The sequence below is a fragment of the Dufourea novaeangliae genome, unplaced genomic scaffold (genome assembly GCF_001272555.1).
Source record: "Dufourea novaeangliae isolate 0120121106 unplaced genomic scaffold, ASM127255v1 scaffold103, whole genome shotgun sequence".
In the NCBI taxonomy this organism is placed as follows: domain Eukaryota; kingdom Metazoa; phylum Arthropoda; class Insecta; order Hymenoptera; family Halictidae; genus Dufourea; species Dufourea novaeangliae.
Genome location: NW_015373979.1, coordinates 170880 through 190941, shown reverse-complemented (window position 1 = coordinate 190941; position 20062 = coordinate 170880). Strand labels below are relative to the sequence as shown.

At 33.9% G+C, this 20062-nt stretch overlaps 1 protein-coding gene across 1 annotated transcript in view; it reads left to right on the top strand.

The window, feature by feature from the left end:
* The window catches only part of LOC107187112 (Kv channel-interacting protein 4-like), a 133484-nt gene that overhangs the window by 22579 nt on the left and 90843 nt on the right, over positions 1-20062 (top strand). The window contains exon 4 of the mRNA XM_015575120.1: positions 13839-14027. Within this exon, the coding sequence (XP_015430606.1) occupies positions 13839-14027 (189 nt within the window). The remainder of the gene's footprint in view (positions 1-13838; positions 14028-20062) is intronic.

Genomic DNA, 20062 nt, shown 5'->3' with positions numbered 1-20062 from the left:
AACCACTATTACTAAACCACTATTACTAAACGACTATTACTAACCACTGTGTATTACTAACTACAGTAACTAACTACTATTACTACTAACTATTTTATCTCAGCTAGAGTATTCTGGAATATTTCCAAAATTTTCTGTAGAAACAATAGTCTGAAATTTCGAAGAATTTCTGTTTCCTATTTCGATGTCTGTTTGTACCTCCAGTTACCTGTTCTGGTTGTATCACATTACGGAACATCTTCTATAGAAAGGGTATAACGTCACAGGTGTTTTTGCTGGCTTGATACACATCTCTGATAGACATGCAGAGATAACCGCTGTTAGATCTCTTCGTTTCCGAACCACAAAATGTGGTAGATGATTTTGAACACAAGCGGTGGCTAGAATAGATCATTTCTGTCAGAAAGACAAAATACGTTCCGTAGAAGATGCGTTTCATCCCTGATAGAGATCCAATATCAGAAAGCCGAATGGTACACGAATGTTGACAAACCCACCCTTGTTTCTCCTGTGTCTTTCGTATCCACTAACTTTTGTCATCTTCTACGTCCCCTACGTTTTATCCCTCATGATTGTTACCAGGAAGTTTCCCCGTATGATCCAAATTCCTTCACCCCATCAATATTACGGTAAAACATTCGTAACACTTATGATACATCTTCATCTAGAGAACTCTGGAAAAAATGTTGTTTTTCGTTATTTGTTAGAAATTTTGGTGGTGCGATATATTAAATTTTTATTATTGAAATGGAACATGTTAATTATAACACTCTTAGGTTAATTCTTTGTCGTCATATATTTCTTTGAATATATTGTGTCATAAACATTATACAGTTCAGAAATATTGATGATCACAGTTATCTATGAAGTTATATGCAGTATAGGATGTGAGTGAAAATTATTATCAAAATATTCACTGAACTGTTATCAAACCATTCATAATTTCTATAAATACTAGTTCAAAGCGGAACGATGAACAGTTGTTAATACAGAAAATTAATTTGCAAGATGTACAGAGTCTAAATATGAAAATAACGAAGAAATTCTTTCAATTAGTTTTGCATCCGTATTCTTATTAATGTTGTTTAAACTGGCGAGAAACAAAATCTCATTATGTATTCAACATATTTTATGATTCCATTAATTGTCTAAATGTGTTTTCGTTACTGTCCTTTTATCTGTTACAATTAGTGATAATGTGAAAAATAACTCTTTCAAATATGGGATTTCCAACCAACACCTCCAAACTGAATATTTGTATGTCTTCCTTTACAATATGATTTCGTGCAAACAAAGCAATTACCTTCTTGACAGATACTGGCATGTATCTGTACGTTTACTTTTTCTTCTATTGAAGCATGATCCTGAAATATATAATAAACATTATTGTAAAGAAATATACACTACGAAATTTTCGAACGAAAAAAAGATATCCTATCAACTGATTGTCGTTAACAGTTAATATATACAGTGAGAGTCAAAAGTGAATATACACTTTGAAAGTATGGGATTTATTCATATTTATTTCTCTCAATTTAGAATCTAATATTTCGCACAGACGCTCTGTTACATTGTGATCTGGTGACTGTGGAAGAGTATTTAAAATGATTTTTAAGTATTTAAAAGCATTTTCCAGCAAACAATGTTCAATCACCTTTGCTGTATATTTTGGGTCACGATCTGACTGGAAAATCCATGAATGGATTTCCAGTTGAATTTGTTTTTGAAATATTTAGATATTCAAATTTGTCGAATACTATGAATAAAAACAAACTGGCCTACACCAGAGATTAACATGCTGCCCCAAACCATAATAGTATCTTCACCATATTCAACGATATTTACAAAATGTTGTGGTCATAACTTCGAATTTCTTTTTCTCGAATTTTCTAGCTACTTATTCATCCCGAAAATATTAAGAAAATCATATCAAACTGTATTACTACTATGATCTTTCAATAGTTGGATACTACAGAAGTACATAATACGGGCCACATGAGCACCGGATAAGTGGTTGACGCACGCCCAAGAAACGAACGTGCTCGGGTGTGAACAGCGAAGCGAGCACGAGGCCGAACATTTGGGGCCGATCCGTTCGTTGGCGGTACTTCAAAGTAAGCATGCTGTCGGATGAAAGGTTGAATGTGTGTTGTATTGGTGTGAATGGTGAACCCGTCAACGAGGGAGGATCGCAGGACTTCAAAAAGTTTCTAACACTATTTTAATGGTTTCAATTATTTTAGTATGGTATCATTTAAAAAAGTTGCTTCTGCATAGATCAATATTACATTCCTAACGATAATAAAGCGATATCTCTTTTTCACCATGCTTTCGCTGTTTGTAATATCAATATGTGAAAAACTGAGGGTCACCTGTATATTTGGGCGTGATTTTAAATTGATTGCTTCATATTTCAGCATTTAGTTTTGTCTGAAATGTTTCATTGTACCTGTTGGTGTATTTTCTATAATTTTTCTTGATCCACCAACGCTTCTTACTCTTATTTTTTTTCTATAATAATGTATGTAATACTATACGCTATCATTAGCTAACAAGGGAAGGTCCCCAACTACCACTTTGATTTTATCGATCTTTTGTAGGATGATACAATACATATTTCTAATGATATGTGTGAAATATTAGCCGTAGTTACTTGATAGTTTTGAAGGTATAATTAATTAAAGTCACATACTTAGTTATATATGTACTATGAATATAGATGTCTGTTTGTCATATTATTGTAAACGGTTAATTAATTTTTCTGTAGTAATTAATTAGTCTTGTAGTAATTAATTTTCACGCAACAAGTCACTTTACCATCGCGGATTTTCACAAACAGACATATATGTATACTCTGTTCCGTCGTAGACCGAAACGACGGTTATAGAATCAGACGATACCGTTACTTTTTATTATTTTATTCCTTCTTTCAGTCAATTTATATATTTGCAAGACCGACCCCTTGCAATTTCGAGTTCGTTGACAAAGGGAATCAGAGACAAAAGAAGCGAACATTTGGTCTGCAGTCCGCCACATGCGCTCGGTAACCTGGGACCCATCCGCGCCGGGCCTTTCCGAGAAATTTGCCTGCCCCTTCAGGGCATAACCAATAAGGAAGCGAGTTTTGGTAACGCCTTCAGCAAACTTTGAGGAAGCGCGACGTCACACGAAACTCGAACAGACGGTCGAAAAGATTCATTCAGTCGAAAAACATTCATTAGAAAACACTCGTTCGCAAACGTTCATTCGCAAAACACACTCGTTCGACAAGAGTCACACGGACTCAAGACATTCACGTACTCGTATCGACAAGAGTCAAACGGACTCATTCATTCGACAACAATCATTCGAAAACTCGCACTCGTTACGACAAGAGTCACACGGACTCAATTCATTCGACAACATTCGCATCACGATTCGTCAGCTCCAACCGGTCGAGCAATCATTAGTTTTTCTCACCAGAGAATATTGAATCAGTTGCCTAATATTAATTTGGCGGGCAACAGTCGCAACCGGACGCGTACCACGACGGTCGAGCCTGGAATTTACAACTCCAGGCGGATTCGAAAGAGAAATCCACGCGGACGGACGCGACATACTCATAGTACATATATAACTAGGTATGTAACTTGAATTAATTATAGTTTCAAAACTATCAAGTAACTACAGCTAATATATTACAACTATCTTTAGAAATATGTAGGGTAAAGCAACCAGAAATTGACTGCTTACCAGTGAATGACCATTAAACAAGAAATGTAAACTATAAAATTAAAAAGTATTAAATGTTTATAAATGGAGTGTAGGTCCACCTTTAATATCCCATACTTTTTAATTCAGCGTATTTAGTAAACATTTGTAAGTACAATTCTTATTAAAAATATTTTGGAAATATAGCAGTAATGTACTGGACTTTTACACGTTTTGCACTTTATAAATAATTTTTTAAAAATTACTATAAGAATATGTAATTATTTTTATAAAAATTTCAAGAAAAATACATGTAATTGCAATTTCAACACTTGTTTTGTTGTTATAAGTAAATACATTTAAGTATTAATCTCAAACGTCCATAAATGCAACACTTCGATTATTCACTGGCTGGTTTATCCTATTCTATCATCCTACAAAATATCGGTAAAATCGAAGTGGTACAAGTGGGGTCCTGCCCTTGTAAGTACAATATCTTTACCCATGGTTTCTGTTCTTCGGAAGCCAAAACATTCAGGTCTGTGAAATTAGCACCCCCAAATGCAAAATTTTATGAAAACCAAACAGTTTTCGTTTGTCCACGATTTGTCCACATTTGTCCAACCAAAATTTTGTTGGGATGGACAAACGTGGACAAATCGTGGACAAACGAATACTGTTTGTTTTTCATAAAATTTTGCATTTGGGGGTGCTAACTTCACAGACCTAAAACATTCTATAACATGCTCACTTTGATGTACTGACAACGACTGAATCGGGCGAACAGCTCGGCCGAATGATGTTTTTGTTCGCTTCGCCATCCACTTCAGCGCACGGTCGCTTCTTCGGCGTAGTGTTCTTAAAATGAGCCTCGAGTCTTGAGCTTTAACAGCTCGAGTCGCGGTTCAAACCCTAAAGGCTCGAACCCTCAAGGTTGGAAGCTTGAGTCGTGAAAGCTCGATCTTTAACGCTCGAGCCTTTAAGCTTGAAGGCTCGAGTCGTATAAATTGTATGTAGTGAAGTAATGTACAGACCTTGAGTTTTCGAAGCCTTAAAACTTAACCTAAAAATTTTCAGTTTTTAACTCTAATATTACACGAATCTCAAGCTTTTAAAGATTCAAGGGGGAATAATCCAAAAACGTCCAGAAAAGCGTGGTTTTTGTAAATTAGTTCTGCAACACCCAAACCTCATTAAACTATTACTAATAGGGTGATCAAATATATATTTTGAACAATACGTTAAATTTTCTTTTATCACAAAATACCTATGTATACTTGAGCAAGATATACGAGTCATAGGATGTTACGCGTCGAACAAAATAGTCTCTCAATTTGTTCACGGTTCATTGATCTGAGAGACAAAGTTGGGATATTTTTTTCGTTATTCACGTGATATTCGACTTAATATTTTAGTAGAATATTTTCTAAAAATTATACTTTGAAAGTATATATAAAAAACTTAATTTTTTCCAATCGTCACTGTGTTATTCCACATTAAGTCTGAAGCTTTAAGGTTCAACCCTCTAGAACCCTTAAGTGTTAATAATGGAATTAACACTAAATCTATAATATTATATTTTATACAGTTTTTAAAAAATACAGCCATGACTGCAAACACATGAGAGATTGATACCAAGAAAGGGAAATGAAAAACGAAACAAAGTAACCATTCAATAGTAGACGAAATGAAACATTGCTAAAAATTTGTCTGTAATGTTCAAAATATAGTATTATCTGATCGACTGGAAACATACTCTTACGCCGTGGGAGTCATAGATGACCGGCAGCAAGATAAATGTACTACGCATGATAAGTTTGCACAATACATATAATCATATTGTGTAATATATTATTATATGATTCTAATGGTCAATCACTCGTTGGCGCTGAAGACAAAACCAGCAGAAACACGCTCGGCAATGAACGTGTTAGCCTCGAGCTTCATATGATTTTAGCCTTAAAGACTGAGTCTTAAGGCTACTTACTTCGGCGTGTGTCCGCCACATATTCCTTGCTCATTCGGCCCGCATGCTCAAATGGGTACGCGGCATAAGGTGCATACTTACTTTCGACTCTCACTGTATATATATATATTAAATGAACACAGCTGTAATGTAAAAAAATATTACTTTTTCTCATCGTAATAAATTCGTCCCTGAAGAGGTTAAAGAAACAGTAAACACACAAACAACTGAAACAGTATGTCGCTAATATTCAAAGGTAATACCGTTACTCTGTTTAGTGGAAACACGAAATTGGGCAATCTCAGAACTGGGTTAGCTTTGCCTTCCTGAATTTTCGGCATGATACACCGCGTCGACTTGATAGATCCTTGTGCGTCATAACGTAAGATTGCAACGAATCCCCGAAATCAAAATCTCTGACGTCGCGCGGGAATATTCTCTCCGTGCTTCATACAAATTTCAATTACGATTGCGCATTTTTTCGCGTTGCTGTTCCGTGACGCGTAGCGAGACATATTTCATAACCAGAGTGGGAGTCCGCAACAGCGGTGAGTAAAACGGGAGGAGATCATTTTTCATTCCTCTTTCGCTGGAAAAATCAATTTACGTGTATGCGCCACCGAGAACCGAGTGTCTTGCGTTAACGAAGATTTCTTAAAGGCGCTGTCAGGTCTCAAGGACTAAAACTACACGTTGTTTCATTTTTCTTTATTCAAACAGTGTTGATACTGCCAATTTGAAATTTTATCTTCTCTTCGGTCATAAATTTCCAACGTTTTAGAACTTTTAGATTTATAGTAATAGTATGTAAATATTACTCAAATGTGTAATAGGTAACTACAATCAATTTTTATTAGTCTTTTTATGGAATCAACAGGTCATACATTTAAATCATTCATGATAAATCTGAATAACTGTACATTAAAATTGGATACTGTTCTTAATTCTTTTCATCAGAAATAAAAGAAACTTTCTATTTTGCATTTGTTACGGAAATTGAACTTTGCTTGTATTTAATTAAAAAAAAAACCTACTCAAACTTAGCAGAAGAAATTGGTGTATTTTATTACATAGAGAGGTGATTCTAAATATATTAAGTAAAATATTGTGTTTTCAATGAAATTACGTTTTGTATACGATTTATACGCAGAATGGCACAAGGAATCAATTTATGCAAAAAAGATCGTAGTGTCCCATTTAAAAAGAAAGTGTAATTGCAGTTTACAAGTGCAATGAAAATAGAACTTCTTATTGCATTCAACAATTTCTTTGTTATGGAAAATTGTACTCTTTTATAGAAAAGATAGTTATGAAATTTATTTAGACGAAATAGTAGTTATATACATATTACATTGAAATAACCACATTGTTCCATTACTGCTTTAAATAAATGTTTTAAGTACTTTACGTTGTGCATATAGGACTAATCCAAAGCCTATTTAAACATAACTGCCCTTTTGAGTCCTACACAGCTGAATTACAAATTTTCGCTCTCCTAAAGTTTGCAAAGACATAAAGCTGAACTTTCACGAGTCGCTTGTATCAGTATTAGGTTCCCTGATACGAAAAATACTTTACCACCCCTAAATAGCTCATGTGATATTCTTAAAAAAAAAATTAAGGAATATTAAAAATTAAAGAATTATTTCGATGATAGTTACTTATATGTGCAATAGTACATCATTTAAATATTCATGAAAAAAATCGAAGTTATTAAGAATCTTTGTCTCTCAAATTTACATTTTTAAATAGTAATCTAATTATATAAAAATTAAATGGAAATCTATTTCCTCTATAAAACATATTAAGTACATAGTAAGTTAAAAATAAATTCCCGACTTTGTTATTGTATGGAAAATGTTATTTGACACATTTGCGAAAGTGTAATGCATACAATGAGTTTTCACTAATGCGGATAATTAATTTAATGTTAAAAGTTTCATAAATTGCAGAAACATTAGGCTATTTTTCTCTCTTCAATGAATTTGAATTCGCTGCTTTAGTAATTAAGAAATAATTAGATGCGCTGTTACAAATTTAAATAAATAGTTTAAATTAATAAAAGATTATACTATTTTAGAAGTATTTACCTGAATACATTAGAATGCCAGTGAGTGAAACATACGTGTAAACTTTAACATTGTAATTTTCATAATCACTTATTAAAGCAAATTAATATTCGAATAATTAACTTCTGTTGGATAAATTATATAGAATATTGTTTTTGCATCAATTTCCGGGCCAGCGTTTTATACCTACAGTGCAATCTCCTACAACGATATGATTGTACGGTGTACGTACATACAATATCTATGTATCTATTTATGTAGTATTACTCTAGCTAGTAGTAACGCATCGTGTAGTATCAGACATAACCATTGTACATAGATAACATTTCGGACAATTTAGATTAGTCCATGTTTCGTAAATATTGCTAATGTAAATCAGTGTAGTGGCTATTCACGACAGATAGTATACAGACAAGGAATTTATGTAACGGTTCCGTACGATTTGTTATAAACTTCCACCACAACAGAATATACCATTTTTTTATGTACAGTATATCTGTATATGTGAAATAGCAATTTGTAATTATTATTTGTTTTAAATAATATTTTATGGTATTTCACACAAGAATAAAACCTTTACCTTTACAAAACATGCGTATAAAAATACAAATTGAGTTATCTATACACAATTTGTAATATTAATCAATTTATTCCTACGTCCTGCAAAAATTACGTCTTAAAGGCGTAGTTTTCATGCTTCAAACGTATTATACATATAGTGATATTTATTACAAATACATTTTCTAATAAATACTCAAGTGAAAACTGAAATTTATAAGGAACAACAAAATATTAAAAGTTATATTTTATTCTTTGTTTTGTAATAGTTTCAAGATCATACCTTTCCCAGAATCCATACATACAGTATGTCCGTTTTAAGTGTCTACACTTGATTATTTCTGTAGGTATCAGAAATACGAAAAAATGTTTCAAATGAAGGTTATATGGTATCGAGGGGGGCGTATTTTAAAGATAATTATTTGCCCTTGAGGTAACCGTGGAATGTGTTGTGAAGGTCACCTCTGAATTTTTAAATAAAACCCTACATTTTTACCATATATTCCAATAGCTGACATCGAGATGTATACAAAACACTGGATACACTTGTATTTGTCGTAATACTTGGTTGACACTCAAAGTTTACATGCAGATTGCATTAGCGTTACCCAATGCACACCACGAGGAGGTTGATCAGTCGCACTTTTTACATCATAGTGGCTCTAAAAAGAACCGACTGTGCGTGCGTGATGCTTGTGTGTGTATACTTCATATAATCTAACATAAAATGGCTATCCCTCGATATGCCCTCCATTATTAAGAATAATTTTTTTTAGTCGAATGGAAATGCACAAAAGAATAACAAATGCGTGTACAAAAATAACACCAACAATGTTAACAAAGGTAGATAAGGAATTCCAACTTCGACTACAAAAAATTATTCGTAATAATGGAGGGTATATCGAGGGATAGCCATCTTATGTTGGATTGTTTTGAAACACACACACACACACAAGCACCATATACGCACGCACAATCGGTTCTTTTTAGAGCCACCATCATGTACAAAGTCCGACCAAACAACCTCCTCGTGATGTACATGGGGTAATGCTAATGCCGGAGGCACGTAAACTTTGAGTGTTAATAACTCAACAAAATATTGCGACAAATACAAGTGTCTCTAGTGTTTTGAATACATCTCGATGTCAGCTATTGGAATGTATAATAAAAAATGTAGGGTTCTATTAAAAAATTCAGAGGTGATCTTCACAGTACATTCCAAGGGTACCTCAAGGGCAAAAAATTTTCTTCAAAATACGTTCCCCTTGATACCATATAACCTTCATTTGAAACATTCTTTCGTATTTCTGATACCTACAGAAATAATTAAGTGTAGAAATTGTGGCTTCTAAGAAGCCCTTTAGATGAAATTCAGCATAATGAAAATTGAAAACGTAGTAGGTTATTTAATGGAAGGTTTAATTTCAGTAACACTTGATGTTCGGATGTTAGTTATAGAAACAGTTAATGTAATCTAACGGGTTAAATTTCATACCGTCGCAGATACTTTACAATAATATACAACTTACTTGCTACAACACTTCCTACATATTAATTATTAACCATTTGGACTCAGCTAATTTTCTCAAAGAGATTTTTCTAACTTAAATTTAGTTTTTCATTCATTTAAAATAAGTAATGTTTATAACCTTCTAGTTAAATACTAAGTTACTTGACATAAATTGTAAATCAAAACTTAAAACTAGAAATGTGTATATTAAAACAGCCTCGTATCTTTTATGTTGATACCTCAATATAAAGTGCTGGTTCTATAGGACCATAGTTTATGACATTGATAAAGGGATTTACGCAGCTGTATTGTATAATCACGTTCGTTTACGTGCATATTTTAGGCACAGCTTTTGAATATCAAGTCCGAAATACAATCGTAACATATAGTCTCCGTTCTTCAAAATAAGAATTAACATACGAAGGAGTTAGGTTTGAAACCTAGTTTTATAGTAAAGACATACAATACGAGTCAAAATTATTCGCATAAATACTTAATTTAATGTTCAGTAAAATTTTACATCGCAAAAATTTATGATTTTTTGTTCAATCAAAATGTTGTTTGCATTAATAAACAACATAACAAAACCTGACAAATATGTGTATAAAAGTCAACATATATTTGTGGGTCATTCCACGTCAAATCGATCATTTTCTGTATTCGATGTCAGGGATTACGTTCTGAATAAAATATAATGTAGTCCATATGAAATTAAGAATGGGGGAGGGATTTAAATCATCATTTTGCTATTATCGCAATTATTTAAAAAATACAGGTCGTCAATATTTGCAATTTTTGCCTATTCTTGTGAATCAAAATTCGAGAAAAGAATTACTAACTTTGATTACATGGACTTATGCATGGGTGGGGGGTAATTAATTATATAAACGATTGAGTATATTTTAACGTAGTACGTATACGTCTTTATTATTTCACTAGTACGTACACTAGGACGAGCAGGAGCGCGGCTGTGTTTTTCGAGGTTTGGCGCGAGGTTTAAACATAATATTGGACTATATCTTTATTCTCTTCATAATCCCTGACATCGAGTCCAAAAGTGATCGATTTAGTGTGGAATGACCCAGTTACCTTCTTTTGTTTATTTTTTATACACAGTGTTAAATCTCCCACAAAGTTCTTGGAGGTTTTATATTTGGCAATAAATAACGAATTTATTTGCTAACAAAACTATTAAGATTTTATTTGATAATAAAACTCACAAACGATAGTTTCTAGATAAGCGAACAAGCGACTCGATAATGCTTCCAGACTCTTTATGCTTTTCCCTTGACTTTCAATTTCTTTCTGCCTTCTTTTTAAAAGCCAAAAACCGGGGAGGCCCCGAACGACCTCTCCAAGTGTCCATTCTCCATACCAAGAAACGGTGTGGGAATGTGCCTGAGCCAAAGGCTATCCAGGGCGGTTTCCCTACCGTACCACGCATCGTAGCACAACTCGCACGATGCAAATAGATACAAAACTGCTGCACTAACCTCGCTTTCGCAGGAAACCACCCTCGAAGGCCCATAAATTTGCCATCGCTTGGACCTACGACGCGTCGATTGCCGTTAAAAACGGTAGGCTGAGACAAACTCCAGATGCCCTCGATTGCATTTCCAGCCGTATCCCAAAAATCCTTACGGGAGACCGGATTCACGCTCCTTAGCAACTTTCCCAAGAAAGCGTTCTATTGTCCCCTTTTTGAACGCGCCGTAGACCCAAGCACGTGGCCCCAAGACATAGTCTTATGTAGATTCTTGTTATATAACCATGTGTCAAAAGCTGAAAGTGAAATACATGACTGTGTAACGAAAGAATTTTCTTCTATTCCATTACAGTTTTATAAATCTATTAGCACTAAATTTTTTTGATGAGTATAAAACGAAACACACTATTCGTCTAACTTTTAATCGTACTTATAACAATGCGTGCTTTATTGATTTATTAATGCACATTTCTCAACGTATAAAGTATTCGAATGTTATCGTATGTGATCTAGTTTCTAATAGGAAAATATTAATATACTATTGGCGAAAGTTTAATCAGGAGGAAGATTTTTCGAGACAATACAGTAATATTAAAGGCAGTTCTTGCAGAACAAAAAATGTTCTTCATTTTCGATTTATTTTTTCATGGAAAATTGCACCTTACCCGGTAATACTACATTTTTTGGGACACCCTTTATATTTTTTTTTATACATATAAACGGCAATACGATGAACAGGGATCACTGGGGAGATTACTTATTGGTATACCTAATAATTTTGTCAATTAAATGTGAGTTTTCTGTGAACAAATTTGTGAACATACATATATTTTTATATAAAATGATATAAATATCACATTTATAAAATGTGATGAGAACAAAATACTACTGTGCCATAATGAATATTGTTATGTATGGCAACAGAATGTATAAAGATTATACATACAGACCTGAAAGGTACCTACATACAAGGTATCGGACGGATTCCTTCAGATAGCAGCGAGGTCACTATTGGATTAGTGCACGTCTGCCTTAGTAACTGTGTATCCAAGAACCTGGATACTGATACTGTGTATCAGAAGGAACCAATATTCTGTTCAATGGAACCCGCGATCCCTCCAGGTCCAATATTTTTAGACGTTATCAGCAGTCTCCGTTCTCTAGAAAAGCAACTTTATGGCTATTTCAGTACATATTTGCTTCAAGATTGACAAGTTAATAAAGATTATGACACTACTTTCCGCAACGGAGTCGTAGAACTAAGAATGGCAGTTATATATTTAAAATATCTTTTGGATTTCCCATTAAATATTTCCAACGGAAAGTGATACATCCGTTTTCTTTCACACCGTTCGTCTTTTCAGTGTTTTCTACAGTTCGTGTATTCTCGGTACCTTATTTAGACAATATGGTTTACAATATTCGATCGACACTTCCGTTAAGAGAAGTTGAGAAAGTTATCTGTATACAGGGTGTAACAATAATGTTGGGGACACGGAAAGAGGATACTCGTGAGGCGATTTGAAACAAGTTTTTCCTTAGCAAAACCGTTATCTGAGGCTTCGTTAACATCTCGTTAATAAAGCCTGAGATAACATTTTTGCTAAGAAAAAACTTGTTTCAAATCACCTCACGAGTCTCCCATTTCCGGATCCTCCAACATTTTTGTTACACCTTGTATAGATACTATTTATCACTGACCAGTTGAGCATATGGACCATAAATGTTCAATTGTAAAGCTTTTTTAATTTCATCAGAATAGTTTTTTGACTGTTAAGTTCACGTAGGTAGTACAGTAATTCCTCGATGAATACGACACGAGCAACGGCGTTACTTCTACCACTGGGGGAGCCTCCCTCTGGAACCAATGAAAACAGAGTAACCAGAAGCTAAGCAGAGGCTCAGCTTCGGGTAAAAAAGAAATCTATGTGGGGCTGAAAACCTTTCCGCCTTGTCATGAATACTCCGAAACGAGCACGAGTACGTCGCACTCATGGAGACATTATTGTATTGCATTTTCAAATGTGCAACTATATTGTAATTTGCAAGTTACATTGATCAACTACGAAAAAGAACATTCCCATTTGCATAATAATAGTAAAACTCGTATGTGACTTCAAAATAACACGGCCATATAGGGGATTAAGGAGAGATTTTCCTCTACCATATCTCCCATGGAAACCCTAAACACGTTCCGCCTTTTACAGGGCAGAACCGATCAAATTTGTTATTTAGAAAACGCCTTCGCCTTCGACACGACCTAGTAACGGAGAAGTGAACTTGTTTGTTACGCTTCGATGGTTTTTGTAAAGTCAGTCAACCTCGACAAGCGCATACCAAGCAAATTCAAATAAATTATTCTCAAATAAGTTTTACCATATTATTCTCTTCAAGACCGTTAAGTCAATGTTGGAGTTGTGGATTGTTAGGCAAAAACGTGACATTCACACATGCCACACCTTCAATTTTTAAAAGCGTACGACAAAACACGCGTGAAAATTGTTCGCAAAATTTCTTCTCATACGATTAACGGGAACATCGTTTATTCGCACTCCACAGACTCTGAATACGAGGAGGAACAGACGCCACGGTATAGACCAGATTCCTTGGCAAGCCTTTGTAGAGCTACAAGATTCACCGAGGCTGAGCTGAAGAGAATATATCGTGGCTTCAAGGCAGAATGTCCCACGGGAGTCGTGAGGGAGGAAACTTTCAAATGCATCTACTCACAGTTCTTTCCGCAAGGTGGTAAGTATAACATAATATAATATTTTAACCCTGTTAGTACCGTTAATGGAGAGTTTGTTGCGTTAATTGAAATCTCTTTATGGGTTCGAGACTTTAAGCGTAATATTAATTAGTGTGGAATACAAAGATGGAAATACCAGATTACGTGAAAATTTCTATCCTCTTGTAACAGAATCTTAAGTACGATTGTGAATTGTGTGCATTTATGGCTTTAGTGAAACAGAAAAACGTAAAGGATAACAAATTTTAATAAAGATACGTGGAATCTTATAGTCTAGTGAGTATCTATATATCTATATTCTGAGGTTCTCTATACTATTTACTCGTAGATATGGTATAGAAGCTATTAAATATGACGTATACAGGAGGGAAAATACAGATACTCTGTCTTACGTGTCATACCTGAACCAATAAGCACCAAAGACAGATTGAAATGCATTTTACCGATGAGGGTATATTCTAAAAATGAGTTATCGTAAAATACTGTTTTTGGTTAGAAAACGAACAGAAAGTGAAAATTATTGTTAAAACAACTCAAATACTTTCTACAGGATTTAACATGAAGATTGTTAGGTCGTGCAATGCTCGCACTTAATCACCGAACCGTTACATGAACTTTAGAATTGAAACCGAAAATAAAGCACACTTTGATTGGTTCTTAATGACTGTATTTACAAAATTGTGTGTGTGTGTGTGTGCGTGTGTGTGTGATGTTCACCGGGTGAGTTCTGGTTTGAGTCTGATCATTACAAATGTTCAGGTGCGGTTCTGACGTCGCGCTTCACCCTCGTTGGCGATATGCTTTGTTAATACCGTTTTCGAATATCACGAATTACTATTGGCTCAACTCAGAAGGAGTAGAGATAAACCTCGGATGTCCTGAGGTTCGTGGTGGAGGAAAAGGTTCCTTTATGAAAAAACATACGCCTGCAAATAATTAAAATCACGTGGCCAAGTTTGGCTTGACCGCGCCGAGGTTACGGGAGTCACCAAATGGTACAAGTTTATGGCGATATTGTTCTTCGCCTCGGTGGTACGATACGACCGGGACCGACTGCCGACCAAATGTTGGAACCTTCGTCTATTGTAGGGTGTCGAAAAGATTAAAAAGGTACGCTATTGAAATGAAACGACCAAGAAATAAACGCGTACATTATTACGGGAAGTTGAATAACTAAATTGGAGTTTTGTTATAAAATAATAGCCGCTGCTATGAAGCACTATACTGTACGACGGAACAAAGATGTACAAAAAGACAATAAATAGGTTAGGTCTCCGGATGTTCTGTCACTGTTTGTCTCGCTTGTCTCTTTTCTAATAAAATTTGTTCACATTATTATTAATCTAGAATAAGATGGCTATTATTTTATTTGAGATTATTTTACTTTTCTAACAGATTTGCCAAAGCATTTTGTATAAAGATTCTACATTTTATCATAGCAAATTCTTTTGTCGAAAAACGTAATACAATAATGTAAAATAAGTAATGGTAATTAAAAATGAGTAATATAAAAAATAAGTGTCTCAAATATGAAGCTACCAACATACTATACATAGTGCCTGAAGTAAATCGATCTACGTAAATGTATGTACTCTAAAAACCAAATAAGACCATAACTGCTTCGCGCAGCTGGGATGAGCACCAGAGGTCTCTCTGTAACATGGGCGATAGAATTTGTCACACCGGGTGACATAATGAAGTATTTCTCAAGATATGAATACTTATGAATTGGCACGTTTGTACTTCACAGTCACTCGATGTATGATGCTACACGAGGCATAATGATGCTCAATTGTTTAAGACGTTGGTAACTAAGGTAACCGAGAGGAATATGCGCAAACAAGACCGAAATTCGTCATTTCGCAGTTATGGTCTTATTTGGTTTTTAGAGTACAATACATATATGGAACCGTTAATGACATTGAAAAGTGTACCAAACAAAATGTGAGCAGTCTCGAGGAAATAACCTTCTGACAGTAGGTTTTGTGTGGATAAGACGACATCTTTTAATGCAATAATTTAATACAATAATCTATACACTTCTTTGTTCACTATAAGAAACAGATGAGAGTATTCATGTCGAAAAGCTATTAGTTCATAAAACGTTACATTTTTATTTTCCAGTGTTGATTTTATTATTTTTACGCAGGTATTGTATATACATACTCATTGTTCTTCGAAATGATCAATAAGCGTTTATATCGCACTTCAGGCTTAAAAGGATTCAGTGCATTTCAGCTGAAAGAAGTACTTCCGAACATAAATTAGAGAAATATAAACATCGTGTTACTAGCACTATCTTACGATCTTCTAATTAACATAGATACGTAATAGTTTGTACCAAGCACAAATATTTGAAGGGTAAATGATATAATTTAAAAAAAATGTAATTAATATAGTCTCTACTCCTCCATTAGTAGGTATTATTTATTTAGAATAATTTACGAAATAAAAATTAAATAATGTCATAGCAAAAATTTCATATCAAGAATTTCATTTCATGTCATTTATTTCATAACACTAACCGTTAATGTCTATCAGCTACATTAGTTTCTATTTTTGCATTATGTTAGCTTCTCAAACACATTAGCTGATTACGATAGTATAACAAATAAGAAGATATTTGGGCATAATAATCGATATAGTGTACCAAATTAGTTATACTGAAGTTATCCAACTAGCTTTGAATTACATAGATAACCGTAACAAACCTTAACGAAACAAATGACGTAATATAAACAAATAAACCTATACGTTGATTGAAAAATGCTGCACATCTAATATTATAGAATGTAAGACGAGTGAAGAAATAAACTTAAATCAAGGTTGTCAGTGAGAAATGCGTTGAAAGGTTACAAATGATATTTTAGACATAAAGTTCTTCTCAGAGGTTACAACATAAAGTGCATGTATAACTTTTTTCATTGCCTACTTTGCTATTCAATGCGCAACAGTGCGTACTTGAATTTCAAATGCCATAATTCCGCGTGTAATGGGATGTTATAAAACTGTAAAACAACGGGTTCCACCTCAAAATACACTCCACGCCTTTATGCGTTTCTGGTTACGAGCTTGTAACTATAGGGCTAAATTATTAACAGGAAGTTATGGCACAGATTAATCAGTTTCTTCTGAAGTAATGGGCCTTTCGTAAAACAAATTTTCCAAGTACTGTTCCGGAACTTTAAAATCAATCTCTGATTCTTTAATGTATCATCACATAATAAACTATACCAATGTACCTAAACTGAATAACAAAATCAAAATGCTTACTTACAATCTAATAAATAGAGTTGTTTGCACAGAGTGGACTACCTAATTGAGATTGAATAAATATCACCGCTACCTATTTGTCGTTGAATGAAAAATCTGAAGGTTTTTGAATGATAGTGTCTAGAAGATGTTATGTTACATTTCATGAAATTTACAAGAAAACGTACAAACACTTCAGTGCTTACTGTACAATCACTGTTCGTTCTCTTGTTCTGCGCAGCTCTTGATCTCTAGTACCATTGTCGAGCACTAAAAATTTTGCCAAAGCTTCTTCTACGTCACACTGACCTTTATTCCACGGAAAACCCCTTTCGAAAAATTTGTAGCATGCGCCCTTTTTCTAGACACCCGTTCAATTAATATGTACTTTTGACGGATACATGTGGCATATCGATTCATATATTCAAACGTAAACATAACTGTATTCCATTTTTAGATGAAAATATTTGCAGATTATATGATCAGATCATTATAGTTATTAAGGTCGTTTTAATTGGTTTTTTCATGCTCTGTATGGACATAGAAAAAAATAGGACTCCATTTGAGAAAATATCAGTGAATTTAAAATCTCTTAAAAGAATGTCCTTGAAAGAAACATTGTTCTGCCATTATGTGTGTCCATTCAAATAGTTTAACTTTATTTTGAGTAGTTTTTTCATATAAAGTCAAATAATGGAAATATTAGGTAATCTCATTTAGGTGATTCACCTTGTATTGTTTTAATACGGTAACCTAAAGCAGCTCTGATTGCAGAGAATTCCATTTTTTCTAATGTTTCAATCATCTTCTTTTGTTTAGAGTAGTGAATAAAACTACCGTATTCCATGAATGAACGAACGAAGCTATTATATAGAATGAGGAAAATTTCAGGACTGAATCCCCACTACGTGCCGCATACAAATTTTATTATGTTAGTTACTCTAGCACATTTCTTTTTTATAATATGAGACTCGAATGTAAATTTATAATCGAATAATATACCTAGAAAGCGTGCTGTTTCGTTAAATTTTATAACGTAGTCATCAACCTTGATTGTAATTTCTTCAGGCTTATAATACTTTTCTTGTTAAAATAATATGCATTAGTCAATGTATCAATTACTGGTCAATTATGGTTTAAATTTGAATACATCTTTGTGTCCTTTTGCTTGATTGAAATGGCGAGTCGGATGTTAAGGAACAGTACTTATCAACGTATACTATTAATAAAGTATGTGTTCCTGATCTTTTTTAGAAGAATAAGATAATGAAAATCGTATCATACAAGAATATGAATTTTGTATGAACCTGAAAGGATTAAAGTTGCAACGAAACTGTATGCACAGTGGAAAAAATCATTGTTTCAATAAAGGATCCAAATCTAACAACTACGTCGAAGCTATTTTCGTGTGTTTATTCGAGACGCGAATTCCCATTTAAATTCCCTCTCCTTCGCAGAATCGCAGAGTTTTACCGAAAAGCATAAGCAAGGCAAAAGATATACATATATGCGTATAGAAGCAGGGAAAGAAAAATACAAAAGGAGAGAATGCACAATCGAATAGTGTGAACAGCTCTGTGGTGGTTCGTTGAACTTATATTTATAGTTACCATGGTAACAAACTCCCACCTCAAAATGGCTTTGCATTTTTACGTGTCCTCTCTTACCCATTTTTGTAGAATATCGATACCCCGAATCGAATACTTTTGTGTCAACTATAGATATCCCTTTACCGTTATGAATTTCGGGGTAACAAGTTTAATGGTAAAATACAAATATAAATTAGTTAAAGTAAATATTCAATTAGAAATATCGACAAAAACTAACAGAATATAAATACATTTTCTTGCGCATGTTACACACGTTTTATTTATTTTTTTATTTTAAAGTGGTCGCATTACCAATAGAGTCATTAGCAACCACGTGTCTAAATAGAGTAATTAAACAATATTTTACAATTTGCATAAGACTAGCCTAATTGTAAATAGTCAAGTTGGTCAATAGAATTGAAAAACATTACAAATGTTTTGAAGGATTAGATACTACTGATATAAGTAACTTTCGCATATTCAACAGATTTTCAAATTAGATTATTTCAAAAACGAAGTCTTAAATGAAAAGATGTTATTCTTCTTTCTCGACTTATTTTTGCATATAGAATCACCACCCGATTGGTTGTACCACGATTTTGGGGACACCCTGTATAAGTATCTAGTAAAAAATGATTTAATAATATAGTTCTATTATGTATTTTTATAAAGTATATTTCTTTTAGAATATTTTACCTTCATTTTACTTTCATTTAAAGATTGAATATAAACTGTTATAAAACCACTCTTGTTTGTTAAATTACACTGTTATATTTATAAACTTATGCTTAACGTATGTATTCGCTACTAAATGGCACTTACGTCATGACATACAGCATATCGTTAGGACTTTTTAGGCCTTCGACTGGATAGGTACCACATTTAATTGGGTATGTCATGAATATGTGAAACTGATTGGAACATCGTTATTTGACAACATTTCACATATTCATGACATACCCAATTAAATGTGGTACCTATATACACACATATATATACAGGGTGTCCCAAAAATGTCCTCCGACCCGGAAATGTGGCACTCGGGGGGTGAATTGGAACAACTTTTTCCTTAGCGAAAATTAAAACTGGGGCTTCGTTTACGAGATATTAACGAAAAACCGCGACCAATCAGAGCGCGAGTTTGCCAGCCAAGTTCCCGCGCTAGCGGTGGCTACGCGCTACGCTTGTACTAC